We start from the raw sequence: 18818 nt of genomic DNA on the forward strand, positions 1-18818 counted from the left end.
ATGTACAGTTTTCTATAAACATTTTGCAAAAATCTTTTTTAATACTTAGCTAGAGCATAGACTAATAACCTTTTATAAATGATATTTAATAACTGCTTTTGGCAACATCTATAATACATATTACGAGTTTCTTTTTATATAAATCTCATTTTTAATCTTCCTTTCTTGACTTTTTCCCGCTGGAAAATAAAACCAATGAGATTTTCAGTACAACTCATTTTATTATTTTAGTGCAACAAAACATTTCCAGATTTATTTCCAATTTCAGTTTCAAAACAAACTGACCTGAAATTTTTAGTATTTAGTATCTGTGACAATGACCAATAAAATGTGTAAGAATATAAAAAATAAATTCATTCATTGTTGGTAGTACTCCAAATTCAATGCGTAAGAACCTTTTCTATCTAAAGCATTTTCCTAAAACTGCAAACTAAAAATCTGTTTATTTAAAACACTTATGTGGTAAAATAATCTCATTTGATTATGGATATCATAAATAGAATATAAAAGATATCACATTTCTTAAAATACCATTTATTTCACTGTGTTCAATTCTGGGTTTCCTCACATCCATTCTACAGGTCAATCAAAATACAAAGGTGTGCAAATGAAACAAGCTACTGAAATGAAATAAAATTCAAGAAGAATAAAAGAATTAACTTATGAGGTAACTTTTATGTGAGGAAACATCACAGTTGTAAGGAATGCCTCTTTACAGACAGTCATTAAGATGTGCATTTTCACAGAGCTATTATTTTATGAGCCCAAAATCAAGCAAAATAAAATTCCATGCTTCCTGGAATATTAAATACCATGCAGTGTACTATTTAAGAAAAGAATAGGGTTAACTAAAAGCAGAACTCGCTTATTTTTTGCTTCCTAGCCAATTAAGTTCATTAAAAGCACTTGAAATGATGTATTTAACCTGAAAAAAAGTTGCTAAAATTCCAATATAAATGTTAATTATCTGTAACTTGCTTAACCCATCTATCCCCAAAACAGTGTAGTGGGGCAAAATATTAAAAAGAAAAATCATCCAGTGCATGTAGATGGGCACGGAGAAGCCAAGCCTCCCAGAGCGCGTACAGAGCCAGCCGCCAGGCGACTCAATTCACGCGCTCCTTTTCTGGGGATGGAAAGGTGCTCGTCAGATCTTTCTATGCAACTGAGAGCTCCTAAATCAAGTCAAAGGGGACCATCGTACTGAAATATTCCATACTTTCCACTGGTCCACCAGCAGGGCTCAGAGGCCATGAGCTGTTCCCCTTGCCCAGGCTTCAGACCAACCTGAATTTCAGCTTTTAATGTTCTTATGGTACAGAGGGGTGCGGGATGGAAGCCATTCAGAGCCTGATGAAATGGAACAGAAAACTCCCATTTTCTGTCACCTGTCAACTTCCTGTAATTCAAATCACCCTTGAATAAAATTAAATGTGCCTTCTGTAGTTCAGCATATAAGTCGGGAGCAACCTGAGGCATTGCACAGTACTCATGAGGCAGAGTCCAAAATATATGATCGTGGTAAACCCATTTACCCATTTTAACATACTCTTCCCAGTCAGCCCCACACTTGGACATCCACTTATGATTACCATGTTTTACCTGTTCAATTAACCAATTAAAATCATGTATAGTAGTATCAGAAACAAACCATGGAATTGTTTTTCCATAAAAATGAACCTCAGTAGCCAGTTCAGAGGACAACAAGAAGTTGGCTAATATTAAATCTGTAACAAGCTCAAACCCAGAATTATCGAGAACAATATACACTCTAGTAACAGAAGCCTTTTCTCTTGTTTTCTTGCAATTGCTAAGCAATGACCAAACATGTTCCATATCATTCAATAAAATGAAAGGTTTTAGGTCTTCCAATGAATTTAGTGCATCGGTCTTCTGAGAACTACTTTCTCCACCTGAGAGAGACAGATCACACTTATTTCCCCACAGTGAAATCTGAAAAAGAAAAAGTACAAAATATTCACCCTTCTGCTGAATAGCCAACAAAACTCCATTATGTAGCGGGGTAGGGGAACGTTGCTAAAAAACTAATACATATCTACAAAACTCTTTAAATGCCCATCAAATCTATACTTTCTCTAACAATGCACAAACTTTGTTTCACATGATGCTGTATTAACAAGATAAAACTGAAATTTCTAATTCATCAGTACGTAATGGACTTAAAAAAACTGGTTTCAATTATTTTAGCACTCACATTATTTATTCAGAATAAAAGTTTTTGCAGCTTAACGATATTAGAACATCATCGGTTGCTGTAAAGAGAGGCTCAAAGTTGCCCATATAATGCAGAGTCAAGAGAAAAAATAAAAGTTTATTTTTTCCTCCTAGCCCCTGCAGAACTGCCCAGTTTCTTTCACTAACTACATAACCTTAGGACATGACACCTCTCTGGGATTTGGTTCTCTCATTTGTAAAATTTTAAAAACTGAACAAGGTGATATCTAAAGACGCTATTTTTTAAACAAGGTCATGTTAACTGAAGACCCATTGTAATCAATTATCTTATTCCGCTTTAAATTGAATTAATACTCAATTACGTTTTGTAGAAAACAGTATGTAGGCCTATTTTTTTTTAAGCCATAAAATTACACGTTTAGGACTTCAGGCTCGACCTGGGTTCAAACTCAACATCTTCAGTTTATGATCATCGACAAATTAAACTTAAGCTCTCTAAGGCTCAAGTCCTGCAACTGAAAAATGAGATATTACTACTTACCGCACAGAATTATTGTGAGAATTGATATAATGCATGCAAATAATGTACCAAATACCTGGCATATAGAAGCACTCAATAAACACTAGCTAAAACAGACTCTACTCTCACTTGTGATTTCTTTTTTAATAAAGATGGGGTCTCACTATGTTGACCAGGCTAATTTCTATCTCCTGGCCGCAAGCAATCCTCCTGCTGTGGCCTTCCAAAATGCTGAGATTATAAGCAAGAGCCACCTTGTCAGGCCCTCATTTGTAATTTAAAATAAGGAGAATGCATGTTTCAACCAATAGTTTTTTCTGTTTTTTAAATTTTTTTGTTTTGAGATAAAGTCTTCCTCTTCACCCAAGCTGGAGTGTGGTGGTGCGATCTTGACTCACTGCAACCTCCACCATCCAGGTTCAAGCAGTTCTCATGCCTCAGCCTCCCAAGTAGCTGGGATTACAAGCGTATGCCACCACGCTCAGCTAATTTGTATATTTTTAGTAGATAAAGGGTTTCGCCATATTGGACAGGCTGGTCTCGAACTCCTGACTTCAAGTGATGTGATCACCTTAGCCTCCCAAAGTACTGGGATTACAGGCGAATAGTATTATTTATTTTTATTTTTATTTATTTTTTGAGACAGAGTCTCACTCTGTCGCCCAGGCTGGAGTGCAATGGCGTGATCTCAGCTCACTGCAACCTCCGCCTCCTGGGTTCAAGCTGTTCTCCTGCCTCAGCCTCCCAAGTAGCTGGGATTACAGGCGCCCACCACCACGCCTGGCTAATTTTTTGTATTTTCAGTAGAGACGGGGTTTTGCCATGTTAGCCAGGCTGGTCTCAAACTCCTGGCCTCAGGTGATCTGCCCACCTCGGCCTCCCAAAGTGCTGGGATTACAGGTGTGAGCCACCACGCCCGGCCGAATAGTATTATTTTAAAAAGAGATAAATGAATAAATTTTGTTTAAAAATAAGGCTTAAGGCCGGGCGCGGTGGCTCAAGCCTGTAATCCCAGCACTTTGGGAGGCCGAGATGGGCGGATCACAAGGTCAGGAGATCAAGACCATCCTGGCTAACACGGTGAAACCCCGTCTCTACTAAAAAATACAAAAATCTAGCCGGGCGAGGTGGCGGGTGCCTGTAGTCCCAGCTACTCGGGAGGCTGAGGCAGGAGAATGGCGTAAACCTGGGAGGCAGAGCTTGCAGTGAGCTGAGATCCGGCCACTGCACTCCAGCCTGGGCGACAGAGGGAGACTCCGCCTCAAAAAAAAAAAAAGGCTTAAATAGTAACTAAAGTGTCCAAGGTCACCCTTTTCTCAAGTTTCCTGAAGAAATCCATACAATGGTGTCCACGATGGCCTTCAGCGACTGAGAGCAGGTTCTGTGCTAGCCTCCTGCACTTCCCCTTCACAACGTCTTCGTCTTCGCCCCAACGACAACGTCTGTCGTTAGTTTGTAACGACATAGTTTTTTGTGCAATGACTTGATTGTCTACATTCCCTCAAGATTACAAGTTCTGACAGGGAGAATCAGCCTGTTTTTGTTTTACCACTACATGCCCAGCACCTAGAATGGCATTTGCCATAGTAGCCCCAGAAATGTGCGTGTGGACAGTGGGAGAGTGCTACGACTCTTGAAAGCGATCAACATTCTCTGCAAACTGGAATGTTTTCAAGCTTCCCTTGAGAGGTTAACCTGTTGCTCACTGTGGACACCAAGTGGAGGCAACTCTGGCCCCCTTCACTTGGGGGCACAGTGACAGTGTGAAGAAGTTGTTAGTCAAATCAGATGACAGAAAACAGATGCATGCTCACTCTTCTTCACAGTTTATTATACTTATGGGACAAAGAACACATTCAAAGAAGATGATTCCCTAAAAGAATGGGCAAGCTAGGAGTCAAGAACTAGCATGCCAGTTTTTGTTTTTGTTTTTTAATTCCAAGGCTAAGCATAAGGCAGAGTTGAGAGGAAAAAACAAAAAACAAGGTTTATTAGTTAACAATGTCCTGGGCCGGGCAAGGTGGCTCACGCCTATAATCCCAGCACTTTGGGAGGCCAAGGCGGGTGGATCACCTCAGGTCAGAAGTTCAAGACCAGCCTGGCCAACACGGCGAAACCCCATTTCTACTAAAAATACAAAAATTAGCCAGGTGTGGTGGCACGCCTGTAATCTCAGCTACTCAGGAGGCTGAGGCAGGAGAATTGCTTGACCCCAGGAGATGGAGGTTGCAGTGAGCTAAGATCACGCCACTGCACTCCAACCTGGGCGACAGAGCGAGACTCTAGTCTCAAAAACAAAACAAAACAAAACAATATCCTGACATTTTTTGTTTTGAACTCAAAATATGCCTTTAGTTGTGACTTTGCTTGCCCTCGAAGTCTCACCAGGGCTTTGTCGCCACCTATAATCTGTCAGCAATTCCTACAGCTTCTATGTTCAAAGAACATCGATGTCACTACCTCTTAGGCTACCAACTTGGCCCCAACCTCCCTCCCCAAGTTATTTTCAGACCAGCTCTCCCCATTTCCACCTTCGCCCCTGGCAGTCTATTCTCAGAAGCATTCCTTGAAATAGTCAAATAGCATTACCACTCTGCTTTCAGAGGGTTTTCTCTGATGGCTTGTTTTACTTTTAGTAAAAATTTATTTAATACAAGCCGTTCTGTGTCCCTTCCACCCCACTACCTCTCAGCAACTACAGGGTTTCCTTGCAATTTTTCTCACCTCTCCATGTACTCCCCACACATGCACCTGACTTACTCCTTCCCTGCCTTCAGGTCTGTAGCCTCAGCCTCCATGGACCCTTCCCTGGCAGCCCTGATCCCATCCCCAACATCCCCAACACCCTTTTCCTGCTTTATTTCTCTTCAGGGCACTTTCTAACATTTCTTTTTGAAAGTCTTCCTCACTTTTTCTGGAAAATGTGAGGGCTGGGGATACTGCTACATACCAACATACCACGTTTCCTAATAGTTCTGATTCTAATAATGTGTTGTAAATTTCAGGATGTTTGCATGAATTAAAAACTAAACTGAATACAAGATAAACAAAGAAATGTAATTAAAGTGTATTAATGGGCCAACTGACTACCCAAATATTATCACCCACTGATGCTAACAGCAGGCTGTATCCCAGGCTCTGCGCTCAGCACTTCACATGCAAGAATCTAGTTGAATTCTCACTTCAAATTACAAAGTATACATTATCTTCATTTAACAGAGGAGGAAACTGAGGCCCAGATAAATTAAGCGACAGGCCTCAGGTCCAAACACAAATTAGTCACAGAGCCAACACACACCCAAGTCAGCTGGGAGACCAAATTACTATTATTCTTTCAAGCACAACAAAAGCTAAGCAAATTACTATGAAGTATTCTCTCAAGTATGACAGAAGCTAGAAAGTCAGATAACTTCTTTGCCACTAAAATCACAGCCAGTCAGAGCAGAAAAGATTTCAAACCCATTTCAAGAAATTAATGGATTTTCATCTCTTAACAACATTAGATAAAAAATGATCAATTATAGCAAAGAAAAATATTTACATGTTTTGTTAACTGTACAGCAGTTTATTTTGTTTAAATAAAACACACTCGGAAGATTAATGATCACATTTACCTGCAGAAGTTTAAAAAACTCATCTTTCAGCTGATTTTCATCTAGGTCTTCAATAGTTTTTATCAATTGTTGCAGATGAGTACATAAAGCAATTACAGATTCCTGTGACTCATAGAAATTTTGCTCTTTTGATTCTTTAAATACATCAAAGTAATCGATTGGTGGACTAAAGGAGGAGAAAAACATAAGTGAAACATTTTAGTCTGTACATTTGGATAACTGCAGTTCTTAAAATAGCACTACACAGTCTCAATAATTAGTGCTAACAGAAACTAGATATAACATTTATCTAATTGACTAACTAGAAAAACTTAACACTAAATAATCAAATTACACAAAAATCTCTCAAACTCATTTTCATTGTCAAAAGTTCCCAAATCAAGTATTTTTTCTGGAAATATTAAATAGTGATAATGACTATGTTCATAATTATTTACCCAGCAGGGATTCCAGGGCAAAAGAAGGAGAAAGATAAATTTCAAGACAACTGTTTTAGTTCAACAAACATTTTTTAAGCACCCGATGTGGCAGAGTTCTAGTAACAAATGTATAAAATATAAACAGAATATTTGAATACAATGCAGCAATCATCAACAGAATGAAACACAGAGTATGATGGAAATACAATGAGTACTTAAGATAAATCAGACTTAATACTATTGTACGTTTTAGAAGAATGATAATTTTTCATCACTAATATTTAGGTATTTTTGGGCAACTTTAACCAAAGGTGATGTATGTGACACGACTACACCTTCATGTTTTCCAATGAGAGATTAAATCATATTATATTGGCCTAAGAAAATCATAACTAAGAAGATATAAATACTAATTTAATAAACTTTACTGAATTGAATATAAAAGACATTCAGATTATTGGGCCTTCCAAATTAGCTTTTTCCATGGGCCATTCATGTTAGGGTAAAAACAATCTAAGACCGATGTAATGGGATTGATTTGTTTTGTTTTGTTTTAAATAACATAGCAGTATTTAAACATCCGAATGATGGCTGCCTCCTTCCGGCCAGTCAGTCACCTCGGGAAGCTACACCCTTATTCCAAGGGCACTGCCATTGCTCAGGGCACTTTTGGAATTCCTCTTTTGGAATTTTCTTCAGAACTTGCTTGTGGCACATCATTAAACCTCCTGTCAGTGATCACATTATCTTCATCCTTTGGAGTCAATTTATTTTTGGAAACAGTCAAAAGTCACTCGGAGTGACTTCAGTAGAATGAGATGTGGGATCAAATTGGATAAAAACCTTTTTTTTTTTTTTATCAAAAATGAGTTACTAAAAAAACAGAAGACTGAATTTTCTTTCTGAGGCATGTAAACTGGCTCTGAAAGAAGTTCCAAATAATTCAAAGATGGTTTTAGCAATGGCAGCACTGCTGAAATCCATCAGTCTCTCAAGGTGACTTAAAAGGATAAATATCATTCGGATGCACAGACCCAATCCGGTCCACCACCTGTTTTGTCTGACTCACATGCTAAGAGTGGTTTTTATATTTTTGAATGGCTGAAAACAAAGTGAAAGAAAAGTAGTATTTTGTGACACATGAAATTCAAATTTCAGTGTCCATTAAATAAAGTTTCTTTAGAACACAGCCATGCTCATTCTTACGTATTATTTAAAGCTGCTTTCACACTACAACAACAGGTTCAGCAGCTGCAACAGAGACCACATGGCTCCTATGCCTAAAAGATTTACTATCAAAAAAAAAAAAGATTTACTGGCCCTCTACAAAAGGTTCTAATAAAAAATGTTCTAATGTTTTATTAACAAACCATTCATTAAAGTCACACCTCATATTAATAATGAGCTTTATTTCTTGTATTTAAGAGAGTAAACTCACATAACTATATATAAATCCTCATTTTAGAATGTTTGCTGTTTTAGAATCTACTAAAGCTGTGTATATACACACACTATGACCCAGTGATTCACTTCTAGGGATATACCCAACAGATGTATTCATCCGTATGTTCAGCAAAGAAGTGTTAGAATGTTTATAGCAGCATTCTTCCTAACAACTCCAAACTGAAAAGTACTCAAATATCCATCACAATGGAGTAAACAGATTGTAATACGTTCATATAACGCAATATTATAAAGCAATAAGAATGATCTATAATTATACTGTAACATATGGATGAGTCTCACAAAAATAAAAATGAGTGAAAGAAGCCAGACACAAAACTATATACTGTATCATTTCATTTCAGTAAAGTTAAAAAACAGGCAAAACGAACACAGGTCAGAACAACGGTTATCCTTGAGGGGTAATGATGGCGGTGACTGGAAGGGGACTCAAAGTGGACTTCTGGGGTCTGTAAGGTTCTGCCTCTTGATCTGGGCACTGGGTGCACTAAAGCATGTTCTTGAACATATAAGGCATGCGCATTTTTCTATATGTATATTACACTTTATTAAAGTTTTTTTAAAAATTTAATATTTTCTCTGTATTTTCACCTTTCAATATCTGAAGTGTATGTACTTAATATGTTTAAATTTCACATATGGCCAAAACTTTGAATCTTAATTTAGACTGGCAAACTATCAAAGCATGTTTCAGCATAAAACAGTAAATTAACATCAATATGTCTGCTATAAAAGCTGCTCAGTTTGGAGTTGCCATTGACCTAGGATAGTGATCCCCCATACAAGAACCTAAAAATTAGACATTTCAGAATGACTTCAGTGTTAGCTCCATTGTAAGATGGTTCTTTATCTGCCACAGAAATCACTTTGGGAAGAGTTCTACATCCGTGACTGTGCAACATTCTAGTTTCTTGAACTTAAAGCTGCATGTTCCCTCTATCCCATTTAACAATCTGTTCGCTGAACCAGTGGCTATCGTCACTCCCTGAGCTTCCAAAAGAAAAACTGACACCCAGGCCCCACCCCAGATCAATCAAGCAATCTGTATTTATTCCAATGTAATAATCTAAAACTATGTGGGGTTTTTTTGAGACGGAGTTTCGCTCTTGTCGCCCAGGCTGGAGTACAATAGCATGATCTTGGCTCACTGCAACCTCCAACTCCTGGGTTCAAGTGATTCTCCTGCCTCAGCCTCCTGAGTAGCTGGGATTACAGGTGCCCATCACCATGCCTGACTAATTTTTGTATTTTTAGTAGAGACGGGGTTTCACCATGTTGGCCAGGCTGGTCTCAAACTCCTGACCTCAGGTGATCCACCTGCCTCGGCCTCCCAAAGTGCTGAGATCACAGGCGTGAGCCACTGTGCCTGGCCTAAAAACATGCATGTTTGAAGCCGCCTTCCTTTTCCCCCACTGGGTCATAAATGTGCAGCCAGGTTTGTGAAAATCTGCTCTAGGTACTTTTAGTCTCTGAACCTGATCAATCTCTAAAATCAAATTCAGAAACAGCATTGCTCTTGCCTTAAAAACCCAAACTCCACCAACCCTGCTCAAGGTGCCACCCAGTCTTTTAACACTTTGGCAGCTTTAGCTCATACCACAGATATTTTCCAAAATTATGAAACCATCACCCCGAACTTCAGACTACTCTCAGTCCTTGACAGGCATCTAAATCTACTATTTGGGAAGAATGGTTGAATAAGGACTCTAATCTGATTCACACAGGCCAGGCACAAATCCTGGTTCCACCATCTACTAGCCATGTCACCTTGGGCATGTTAGGAATCTGTCTGAGCCTCAGTCACCTCAACTGTAAAATGGACCATAACAATGCCTACATTTCACTGGGTTGCGCAGTCACTAGAACATTGCTAGTTACTGACAGCTCCTTACATCTACTGGGGTGCCTTCTCCGTGCCAAGCAGTGCACCGGAGGTTTTTTTTTTGAGACAGAGTCTTGCCCTTTCACCTAGGCTGGAGTACAGTGGTGCGATCTCGGCTCACTGCAACCTCTGCCTCCTGGGTTCAAGTGATTCTCCTGCCTCAGCCTCCCGAGTAGCTGGGACTACAGGCGTGCACCACCATGCCCAGTTAATTTTTGTATTTTTAGTAGAGACGGGGTTTCAGCATGTTGGCCAGGATGGTCTTGATCTCTTGACCTTGTGATCCGCCCACCTCGGCCTTCCAAAGTGTTGGGATTACAGGTGTGAGCCACAGTGCCCGGCATGCAACAGAGTTTTAATAGTGTATTTTGCTTTTAGATCAGAAGTTCTAAAACCTACCTATCAGAAAAAACAACAAATTGTGATATGAAAAAATATATACACACTGGGCACGGTGGTTCATGCCTGTAATCCCAGCACTTTGGGAGGATGAGGTGGGAGGATCACCTGGGGTCAGGAGTTCCAGACCAGCCTGGCCAACATAACGAAACCCCTCTCTACTAAAAATACAAAAAAAAAAAATTAGCCAGGCAAGGTGGCAGGCGCCTGTAATCCCAGCTACTGGGGAGGCTGAGGCAGGAGAACTGCTTGAACCCGAAGGCAGAGGTTGTAGCAAGCCAAGATTGCGCCACTGTACTCCAGCCTGGGCGACAGAGCGAGACTCCATCTCAAACAACGTAAAAAAAACTTAAAAAAAAAAAAAATTTTATATATATATGTGTGTGTGTATGTATGTGTAAGATTAAGACAAAAAAGCTGTTTATTAGCTTTTTTGTTTCCCAAAATATGTTTCCCAAAATAATGGAAATGTTTTCCCAAAATAATTTTTACATATGTTTTATTTTACATATGTTTCCCAAAATAATTTTATTTTACAATTAGTGCTGACTTGATGACTTTAAATTATCCTATGCTATGTTTACAAATAGATACCAAAGGATTCCTCTTAGTCAACAGACCTGGATTTTTGGAACCTGTGATCATTAAGGATAATCCAATAATCCCCATTAACTTTTCTTTGGCACTATAAATAACAGTTGTTTTTTTTAAACAGTCTCGCTCTGTCACCCAGCATGGAGTGCGGTGGTGTAATCTCGGCTACTGTAACCTCCGCCTCCCAGGTTCAAGTGATTCTCCTGCCTCAGCCTCCTGGGTAACTAGGAATACAGGAATGTGCCACACCTGGGTAATTACATATTTTCTGTAGAGACAGGGTTTTGCCACGTTCACCAGGCTAGTCTCAAATTCCTGACCTCGAGTGATCCACCTGCCTTAGCCTCCCAAAGTGTTGGGATTCCAGGCGTGAGCCACCACGCCTGGCCTAAAAACTAGTTCTCTATCAGATGTTTTCCTAGGAAAAATTAAATAATACAAACAAGCCTATAAAAAGTTACTTTGAAACACGTGTACTTTTAAAATCTTTTTCTAAACTAACGTTTTTAAAAAAATGATGAAAGATTAAGACTGTAATAGCATGATTCACTGTTTCATGACTCCTTAAACCAAATAAGTTGTAACATGTTTATTATCTATTTTAATAAACAAAACATATGCTTACTTTGTCCCATCCTGACTTATATATATGCAACTATTTCAAATTAACATTTTTTACTCAATAAGCAAAACTTCTTTTATTCTATGTCTTTATTAGAACTTTTAATTCATGCTTTATTTATCTATTTTATTGAGACAGAGTTTCACTCTGTTGCTCAGGCTGGAGTACAGTGGCAAGATTTTGGCACACTGCAACCTCTGCCTCCCAGGTTCAAGCAATTCCCATTCCTCAGCCTCCCGGGTAGCTGGGATTACAGGCCCGTGCCACCATGCCTCGCTAATTTTTTTATTTTTAGTAGAGACAGGTTTTGTTATGCTGGCCAGGCTGGTCTTGAACTCCCAATCTCAAGCGATCTGCCCACCTCAGTCTCCCAAAGTGCTGGGATTACAAGTGTGAACCTCAGGGCCTGGCCAATTCGTACTTTAGATATTTACTCTGATGTCTATTCTAGGCAAGTGGATTATAATTGCCAAGAATCTGTTAAATCGGTAACAGCTGTAGAAATGTCCATCAGTAACATTTGTAGAAATGTCCAACAATGCTATTAAGATTTGCTAAACTCAACCAAATTCAAGCTTCCACTGGTGTTTATTTTTAAACTTATCCTTTTACAATTTCAGAAAAAGTATAAATTTCTAAACATTTGCTAGTTGATGATTACATACATACCTCTGGATAATTGCTTCATGAATTCTACGATACATGTAACATTCTACGAACAACCATGGTGAGTAGAACCATCTTGATTTTCCATCACTTTCATTTAAAAGACTCTGTTGATATTCTAGGTACTGATTCCATATATCAGTATCAACAAATTTCTCAACCAAGGGGATAATTGGTTTATCTGTTTGCAATTCATTCCGTAATTTAGAAAGGAGAGAAATAGCTTTCTTTTCAGCTTCCACGCCTTCCTGCAAAAATACAAGAAAAATCAATTGTGTGTGTGTCTGTGTCTGCGTTTGTGTGTGTGTGTCTGTGCAATTCCTCTAGGGTAACATATTTTTACAGACTTAAGAAAAGAAAAATTTTCAAAACTACATTATACTTCTTTAAACATTACATTTAGAACTCTTAAACTGAAAATCAAAAAACACACACAGATCTCATATGAACATAATCATGCCTTATCTATCTAAGTTCTGGCCTTTCTGTGTCTTCGGTGACCATTACTACAGAGAGAAAGGAACCCCTGCCAGATTTTCCATGTCTTTCATGCTTCCATACACATTCTTCTTTCACCATTGACACCACTAGAAAAGAAACTGTGGCCTTTCTGAGGTTTCTTTTGGTAGCTCAATTTTTTTTTAACTTGTTTTCCACCGAGTTCTAGCTAGGTGAGAGATGAGATATGCTGACATACAAGGCGCTACAATATTATCTCACATGACAGGCCAATTGGAGTGGGGACAAATGTAATGGGATCAGAATGAAGTGAAAATGACTTGGCACCTCTGGTTTTACATCAGCAAGATTCCTGCCCCATTAAAAAAAAGAAAACGTAAGCCTAATAAAAACATGTATATAATAAAATGTAGAGAATGAACATCAAGCCTGAATATTTTTATAAGATCATTTTTATCATGTTGATATTTAGTCCCTACTTTCAGATCTGTAATTTTCTCAATATAAACATCTCTCCATTCTTTCTTTTGTTCCAAGTAGAATTTATTTTGCTGCTAGAACAAAAGATTGAAGCTTTAGAGATTCTGCAGGTTCAGAAATAGAAGAAAAGAAGTTGTGGCTGACTGTTTTGAGAGGAACTCCCCCTCCTCCAAATCTCTACCCTGAAGTCTTAAACTTCAACTCTTTAACCATAAATTCCAACAACTGAGGTTTTATAGGGTATCAGGCACCCTTTTACAGAAACATATACCTACAAAGGCTAATGGATTAAGAGTGATGTCACTCCAGTTTGTTCACTTACTTGAATTGAACTCAAACATTTACTGTATGTGCCTGACACTAACCTCAGGACCAGAGAAAGATGAATAAAGCCTGGCCCTGTCTCCAAGAGACACACATCTGCCAAACCAGGTAGTTTAAGGGGAAGGATGTTTGACCGCTGAGGTGGGGGAAGACAGAAAACTGTGTGGCATGGCTCCTTTGGAGGTAAGCCTGGCCCTGCTATAGGTGGGGGCTTAGGGAGCTAGGAGAACACAGGAGGCCCAAGGAGAGCGGTCATAGGTATAATAGAGGCATGAAAAAAGGACAGAAAGGCTACCAAAAGCAGACTTTATCTGTGTCAACATTTTATTTACATCCTGTTCTGTGTCCAGTAGAGTGTGAAATGGGATAGGGCTGGAGAGACAAGAAACTCTGCCTTCAGTCACCTGATGACTACGGGCATACAGGCCAAGTAGCAACATACTAAGACTTCATTAGTTACTACATTTTAGATCACTCTGGTCGAAAAAAATGAAATTACAAAAGCACTATGGGGCCAGGCACAGTGGCTCACACCTGTAATACCAGCACGTTAGGATGCTGAGCTGGGAGAATCGCTGGCATCTAGGAGTTTGAGGCTGCAGTGAGCCACGACTGTGCCACTGCACTCTAGCCTAGTAGATAGAACAAGATCCTGTCTCAAAAAACAAAACAGGGCCGGGCGCGGTGGCTCAAGCCTGTAATCCCAGCACTTTGGGAGGCCGAGACGGGCGGATCACGAGGTTAGGAGATCGAAACCATTCTGGCTAACACGGTGAAACCCCGTCTCTACTAAAAAATACAAAAAGTTAGCCAGGCGAGGTGGTGGGCACCTGTAGTCCCAGCTACTTGGGAGGCTGAGGCAGGAGAATGGTGTAAACTCGGGAGGTGGAGCTTGCAGTGAGCTGAGATCCGGCCACTGCACTCCAGCCCAGGCAACAGAGCGAGACTCCGTCTCAAAAAAAAACGAAAAAACAAAACAACAACAAAAACACAAGTACTACGGTAATTTGCTTACGTATATGACCAAACACTAAAGTGAACTATCCAAATTTGGCTAAATTATACTTGTGTGATAAAAGTATGTCAGCTATCAAAATTATGTTTATGTGATAAACATTAAAACCATTCATCAATAGAATTGTCAGTGTCTGAATTAAGCTGGATTTTAGCAATAAGGAACAATAGGTGATCCCTGTGTTATGCCAGGATTAGTTTAAACAAGTTTCGAAAAATATAAAAGAAGTTGAAAGAAGTAGAACATTACACTCAAACTGTGTATGCATTATCTCACTCCATTTCAACTTGGCCAAGGAGAAAAGATCACCAACCATTTCTCTAAATCTTTGTTTTCAACGCTTAAAAAAAATGTACTGGTGTATGCACGCTCTTTTACAGTCTATTGTGTAATAGAAAGATTACTGAACCTACAAGTTTAAAGACCTATATCTAACATAACATAGTTATCTGGATTTCTCCTCATCCATTAACTGAATGGACAAAGTGATTTCTAACGTCCTATTCTGCACTGAATGCTAATGAGTCCCAACTTGAATCAGTACAATGTGTCAATCAATTATAATTCATATCACTGAGCTTTGCATAGCAGTTTGAACTTCCAGGACTCAAGATCTCAAATTAGTAATATAAATACTACAACTCAAATTAAACTTGAAATTTAAAAAGCTCTTCTAAGCAACTCAATCGCTTAGTCACTTGGCTAAGTCAATTGCAAGTCTGTTGCCTACTCACCAATTACAACATTAAATACATTAGAAAATACATTCTGAGGTCTAAATAACTGACAGAAGTAATTCTTGGAATACAATTATTTTCTAAATTAAAGATTGGCTGTTCTATCTCCATTTCAATGTATTACATTAAAACCAAATAAATACTTGGCCCATCTATTGATTTTTACATTTAAAGGAAAATTGATGCCTTCGATAACTATTTATTATGTTTCTGTTGAGAAATTAACAAAAAATTAAAACAATTCTTACCTCTCCATGTTTCTCAAAAAATTCATTTTTATGTCGATGCAATGTATCAATAACCTTAGTTAAGATCTGTGGTATTCTGTCTTTAATTGTAAGATATGCAAATGATCTAGAAAAAAGAGTCACATGCATTATATTACTTAGTAGCATCTACACTAGAAGATTGGCTTTTAGTTTCTGGGACATTTCATGTATATTAAACTCTTCATACAACTATTAAAAGGTAGACAAGTATTGTGTGATTACTATATTAAGACATAAGAAAACCTGAAAACTTCTCTGGTATGTCATGGAAGCCAAATTGTCTCGGGGCCTCTAATCCCAGATTCTCCCATGGAGTCTGTTGAATCATTCTTATCTTTCCTATTCTATTGCTTTTATTTTCCTAAATCAGAAACTCGCTTAGCAATGTGACAGGATAGGGAATGGATTAGCTTAGAAATCAAACAGGCTCTTGTCCCAGGTCTACTACTATCTGCTAAGTCACCTGCTAAGAAAGGTGAAAGAAGCAGTGCATGTGAAACCACTTTAAAGCGTCTAACGTGTTTGAACAACATGAATAATTAAAGGTACTTGCAAGCCTGTGTCTCTCGATTCTGTCTGTATTCTGAGTCAATTTTAATTCTTTTCAAAGGTTTTCCCCTTCTCTGCCTTCTCTATCTGCACAATAGACTCCTTCCATCCTATTCTGCCCCTAAGCAAATGAAGGCATGCTACTGTCTTTCTCCCAGTCAAAAAATTAGAGATTTTATAGAAGTGTCCAAAAATGAAGCAAGCTGGAGATGAAGAAAAACTTATACCCGCATTAAAAAATTAAAGATATTCTTGATTTTATTCATACAAAAAAACCAAGATTTACATATTATCATTTTATATCATTTTAAGGAAATACATGATTCAGGTAGAAACAAAGCTTTATTTGGTGGTGAAACTCCGTGCAGTTTTAAACATAGAGCACAGAGCTTAGCTGACCAGTGTTTTTATCTTCGGATCACAAGAGACAATCGTTAAATTATTAGGTTGTAACTCGGGTATTTCTTCAAAAGGTTTCCTCAAATGATAGCTAAGAAAAAAACTGCAAACACTTTCTTACTCTGCGGTGCCTCCAGTACCACCCAAAACAGTGATTAGGTTTTAATGTGTATAGTAACTACGTTGACCAGAATTTAATTTTTAAAAATCATTAATGAAAGAACACTAAAACCTCAGAGGGTAAGCAGGAATATTAAATCAACTGCCACTTGAATTTTCGCAGGCAGTAGGTACAGTAAGTCCTTTTTTGAGATTTTACTTTAATTGGAAAGTATTACTGTTTTCCTAACTACTACACTTCCTGCACCTCTGGAGCAAAGTCTCTGGCCAGGAATCGAGTGAGGCCAGAAGCCCTAGGGCGCAAAATTGAAGGAGACACTCTCTATACTTGCAGGACCTGAAATAGTGCCTGCTTCAATTTTGGGCCATTGGCGCCACTTTCTTGGCCTCAACCTACTTTCTGCGGTTTATTTTCCTCAAAGTGTTCTCGTCTTTTGCAATATTTTGAAGTAAGGACCAATTTCAAATATAAATTTGGCCAACTTATGCAAATGGATGTTCTTATTTGCACGGTCACACAACTTTACCCAAGAATCTGTAGCGTGATGACTGTAAAGCAAAAAACTACAGACAGTTCTTACTGTGAGATTACGATTTGATCAACAGGAAGAAACCCGTTTCTTAATAGCTCTGAGATCCCCAACTCTTACGGAGAATTTTAACGCCCCCAAAGCGAGTTCATTAAAGTGAATAAATGAAAAGTGACCGCCAGGAACAGACCGCGAAGCTGAGCCCTGTCCTGATCCTTACGAGCAGCCACCGCGGGCGGGCTCCCTCCCCGGGGCCGCCTCCCCTCGCCTCCGAGCCAGTCCGCGAAACCCGCAAAGGCGTCCTGGGAAGCCGCGCCCGGCGGCGGGACTCGAACGCAGCCCACCGGGGAGCGAGCGCCCTCCGCTTAGTCCCCACAGGCTCCTGATGAGGCCCAGCTTTCCGTAAAAGTGGGGAAGAGAAAAGTAAGACGAACCCCACGTCCTGTCCTGAGAGAGACGCCGGGACGACAGCCATTACGTTCCGCGATCCCGGCCGCAAAGATCGGCGCTCAACCGCCGCAGAAACAGAGGCGTTACTGCCGCGAAGGAGGAGCTGAGAATGGGGGTAGTGTGGCTTTAAAAAAAAAAAAAAGTGCTTTTGAATAAAGAAACTTTATTTGGTGCCCGTACAAACGGCAAACAGTGGCTGGCCAGAGGACCCAATCTTCCGGGGACGAAGGCGGGGACAGCGGAGGGCGACTAGAGGAGCGGATATGGAAGCAGCGAAAGCCGGAAGCAGGTAAGGACCGGGAGGTCCCACGGCCTAGGGAGCGGAAGAGGTCGCGGCGACGCGGGTCACGTGGTCAGACAGTCACGTGGTCCGAGTTGCTCCCGCTAAGTGGGACCAGAGTTCAGTGCGCCTGCGCAGTATCGGGGGTGGGAGGGAGCACCCTTCCAGGAGATGGGGTGGCTGCTGTAGTGAGAGACTGGTGCTGCGGCCCTTTCCCTGCAGTCCTGCAGAGGAAGCGCGCGTCCCTGGCCCTTCCTTCTTCTCTTCCGGCGGAGAGGTTAGTGTACTGCCTTTCCTTAGCTGCTTGGGTGGTCCGGCTCGGAGGTCTGCGCCCTGGCTCCTGGCCGCCCGGAACGTGTACAGTCACGGGTTACGCTGGTGCGACTGTGATCCTCTGCCTCTTACCGTGATCTTTGGTCGACTTAGCTGGGAGTAAAAAGCACTCAGTCAATTAATGAACCCTTTTTTTGAGCCAGTGCACCGCGGTAACTGTAGAAATCGATAAAATAATTTTGAGTTTGAGGAATTGAACGGCCTGCTCCCAAAGATGAGTGACAGTTGTCTCTTGAATCGTAGCCTAGCTGTAACTGATTTTCTTAATTGGTGTTATTGTCTAAAAGTTGAAATGTGCCCAGGAACTGAGTAACTGCCTAGTATTTCATTTTAAAAATTCGATCGAATGCCTACTATGTACTGGGCGCTATTGTCAGGAGATGTAGTAGGAAAAAACACACAAATCTGTATCCTCAAGGAGCTTCCATTCTGGAGGGAAGACACAAAAATCAGCCCTTTCCTTTTTTTTCCTTTAGCATTCTGTCTCACGTATTTTA

At 39.8% G+C, this 18818-nt stretch overlaps 2 protein-coding genes across 5 annotated transcripts in view; one reads left to right on the plus strand and one right to left on the minus strand.

Moving 5' to 3' along the window:
- Positions 1-201: 201 nt before the first annotated feature.
- Positions 202-18018, minus strand: ARMT1 (acidic residue methyltransferase 1). Its single transcript, XM_003898032.3, has 5 exons — positions 17693-18018; positions 15640-15745; positions 12380-12624; positions 6331-6496; positions 202-1953 (listed from the first exon to the last, which is right to left on the minus strand). The coding sequence occupies exons 1-5, from the start codon at positions 17731-17733 to the stop codon at positions 1186-1188; spliced, it is 1326 nt and encodes a 441-aa protein (XP_003898081.1). The 5' UTR covers positions 17734-18018; the 3' UTR covers positions 202-1185.
- Positions 18019-18104: 86 nt separating this feature from the next.
- RMND1 (required for meiotic nuclear division 1 homolog) overlaps positions 18105-18818 on the plus strand; it is a 47420-nt gene continuing 46706 nt past the window's right edge. For all 4 annotated transcript variants that reach the window (XR_004184390.1, XR_004184389.1, XM_031667349.1 and 1 more), the window contains exon 1: positions 18105-18265. The gene's annotated coding sequence lies outside the window, so the exon portion shown is untranslated. The remainder of the gene's footprint in view (positions 18266-18818) is intronic.

This window comes from Papio anubis, chromosome 6 (genome assembly GCF_008728515.1).
Source record: "Papio anubis isolate 15944 chromosome 6, Panubis1.0, whole genome shotgun sequence".
In the NCBI taxonomy this organism is placed as follows: domain Eukaryota; kingdom Metazoa; phylum Chordata; class Mammalia; order Primates; family Cercopithecidae; genus Papio; species Papio anubis.

Excerpts from the sequence above, each read along its gene's own strand:
- ARMT1 (XM_003898032.3), bottom strand. The coding sequence starts at position 17,733 with ATGGCTGTCGTCCCGGCGTCTCTCTCAGGACAGGACGTGGG. Across the intron at positions 6,497-12,379 it reads CATGAAGCAATTATCCAGAG|TCCACCAATCGATTACTTTG; the intron begins GTATGTATGTAA and ends CTCCTCCTTTAG. Across the intron at positions 1,954-6,330 it reads AGTTTTTTAAACTTCTGCAG|ATTTCACTGTGGGGAAATAA; the intron begins GTAAATGTGATC and ends TTTCTTTTTCAG.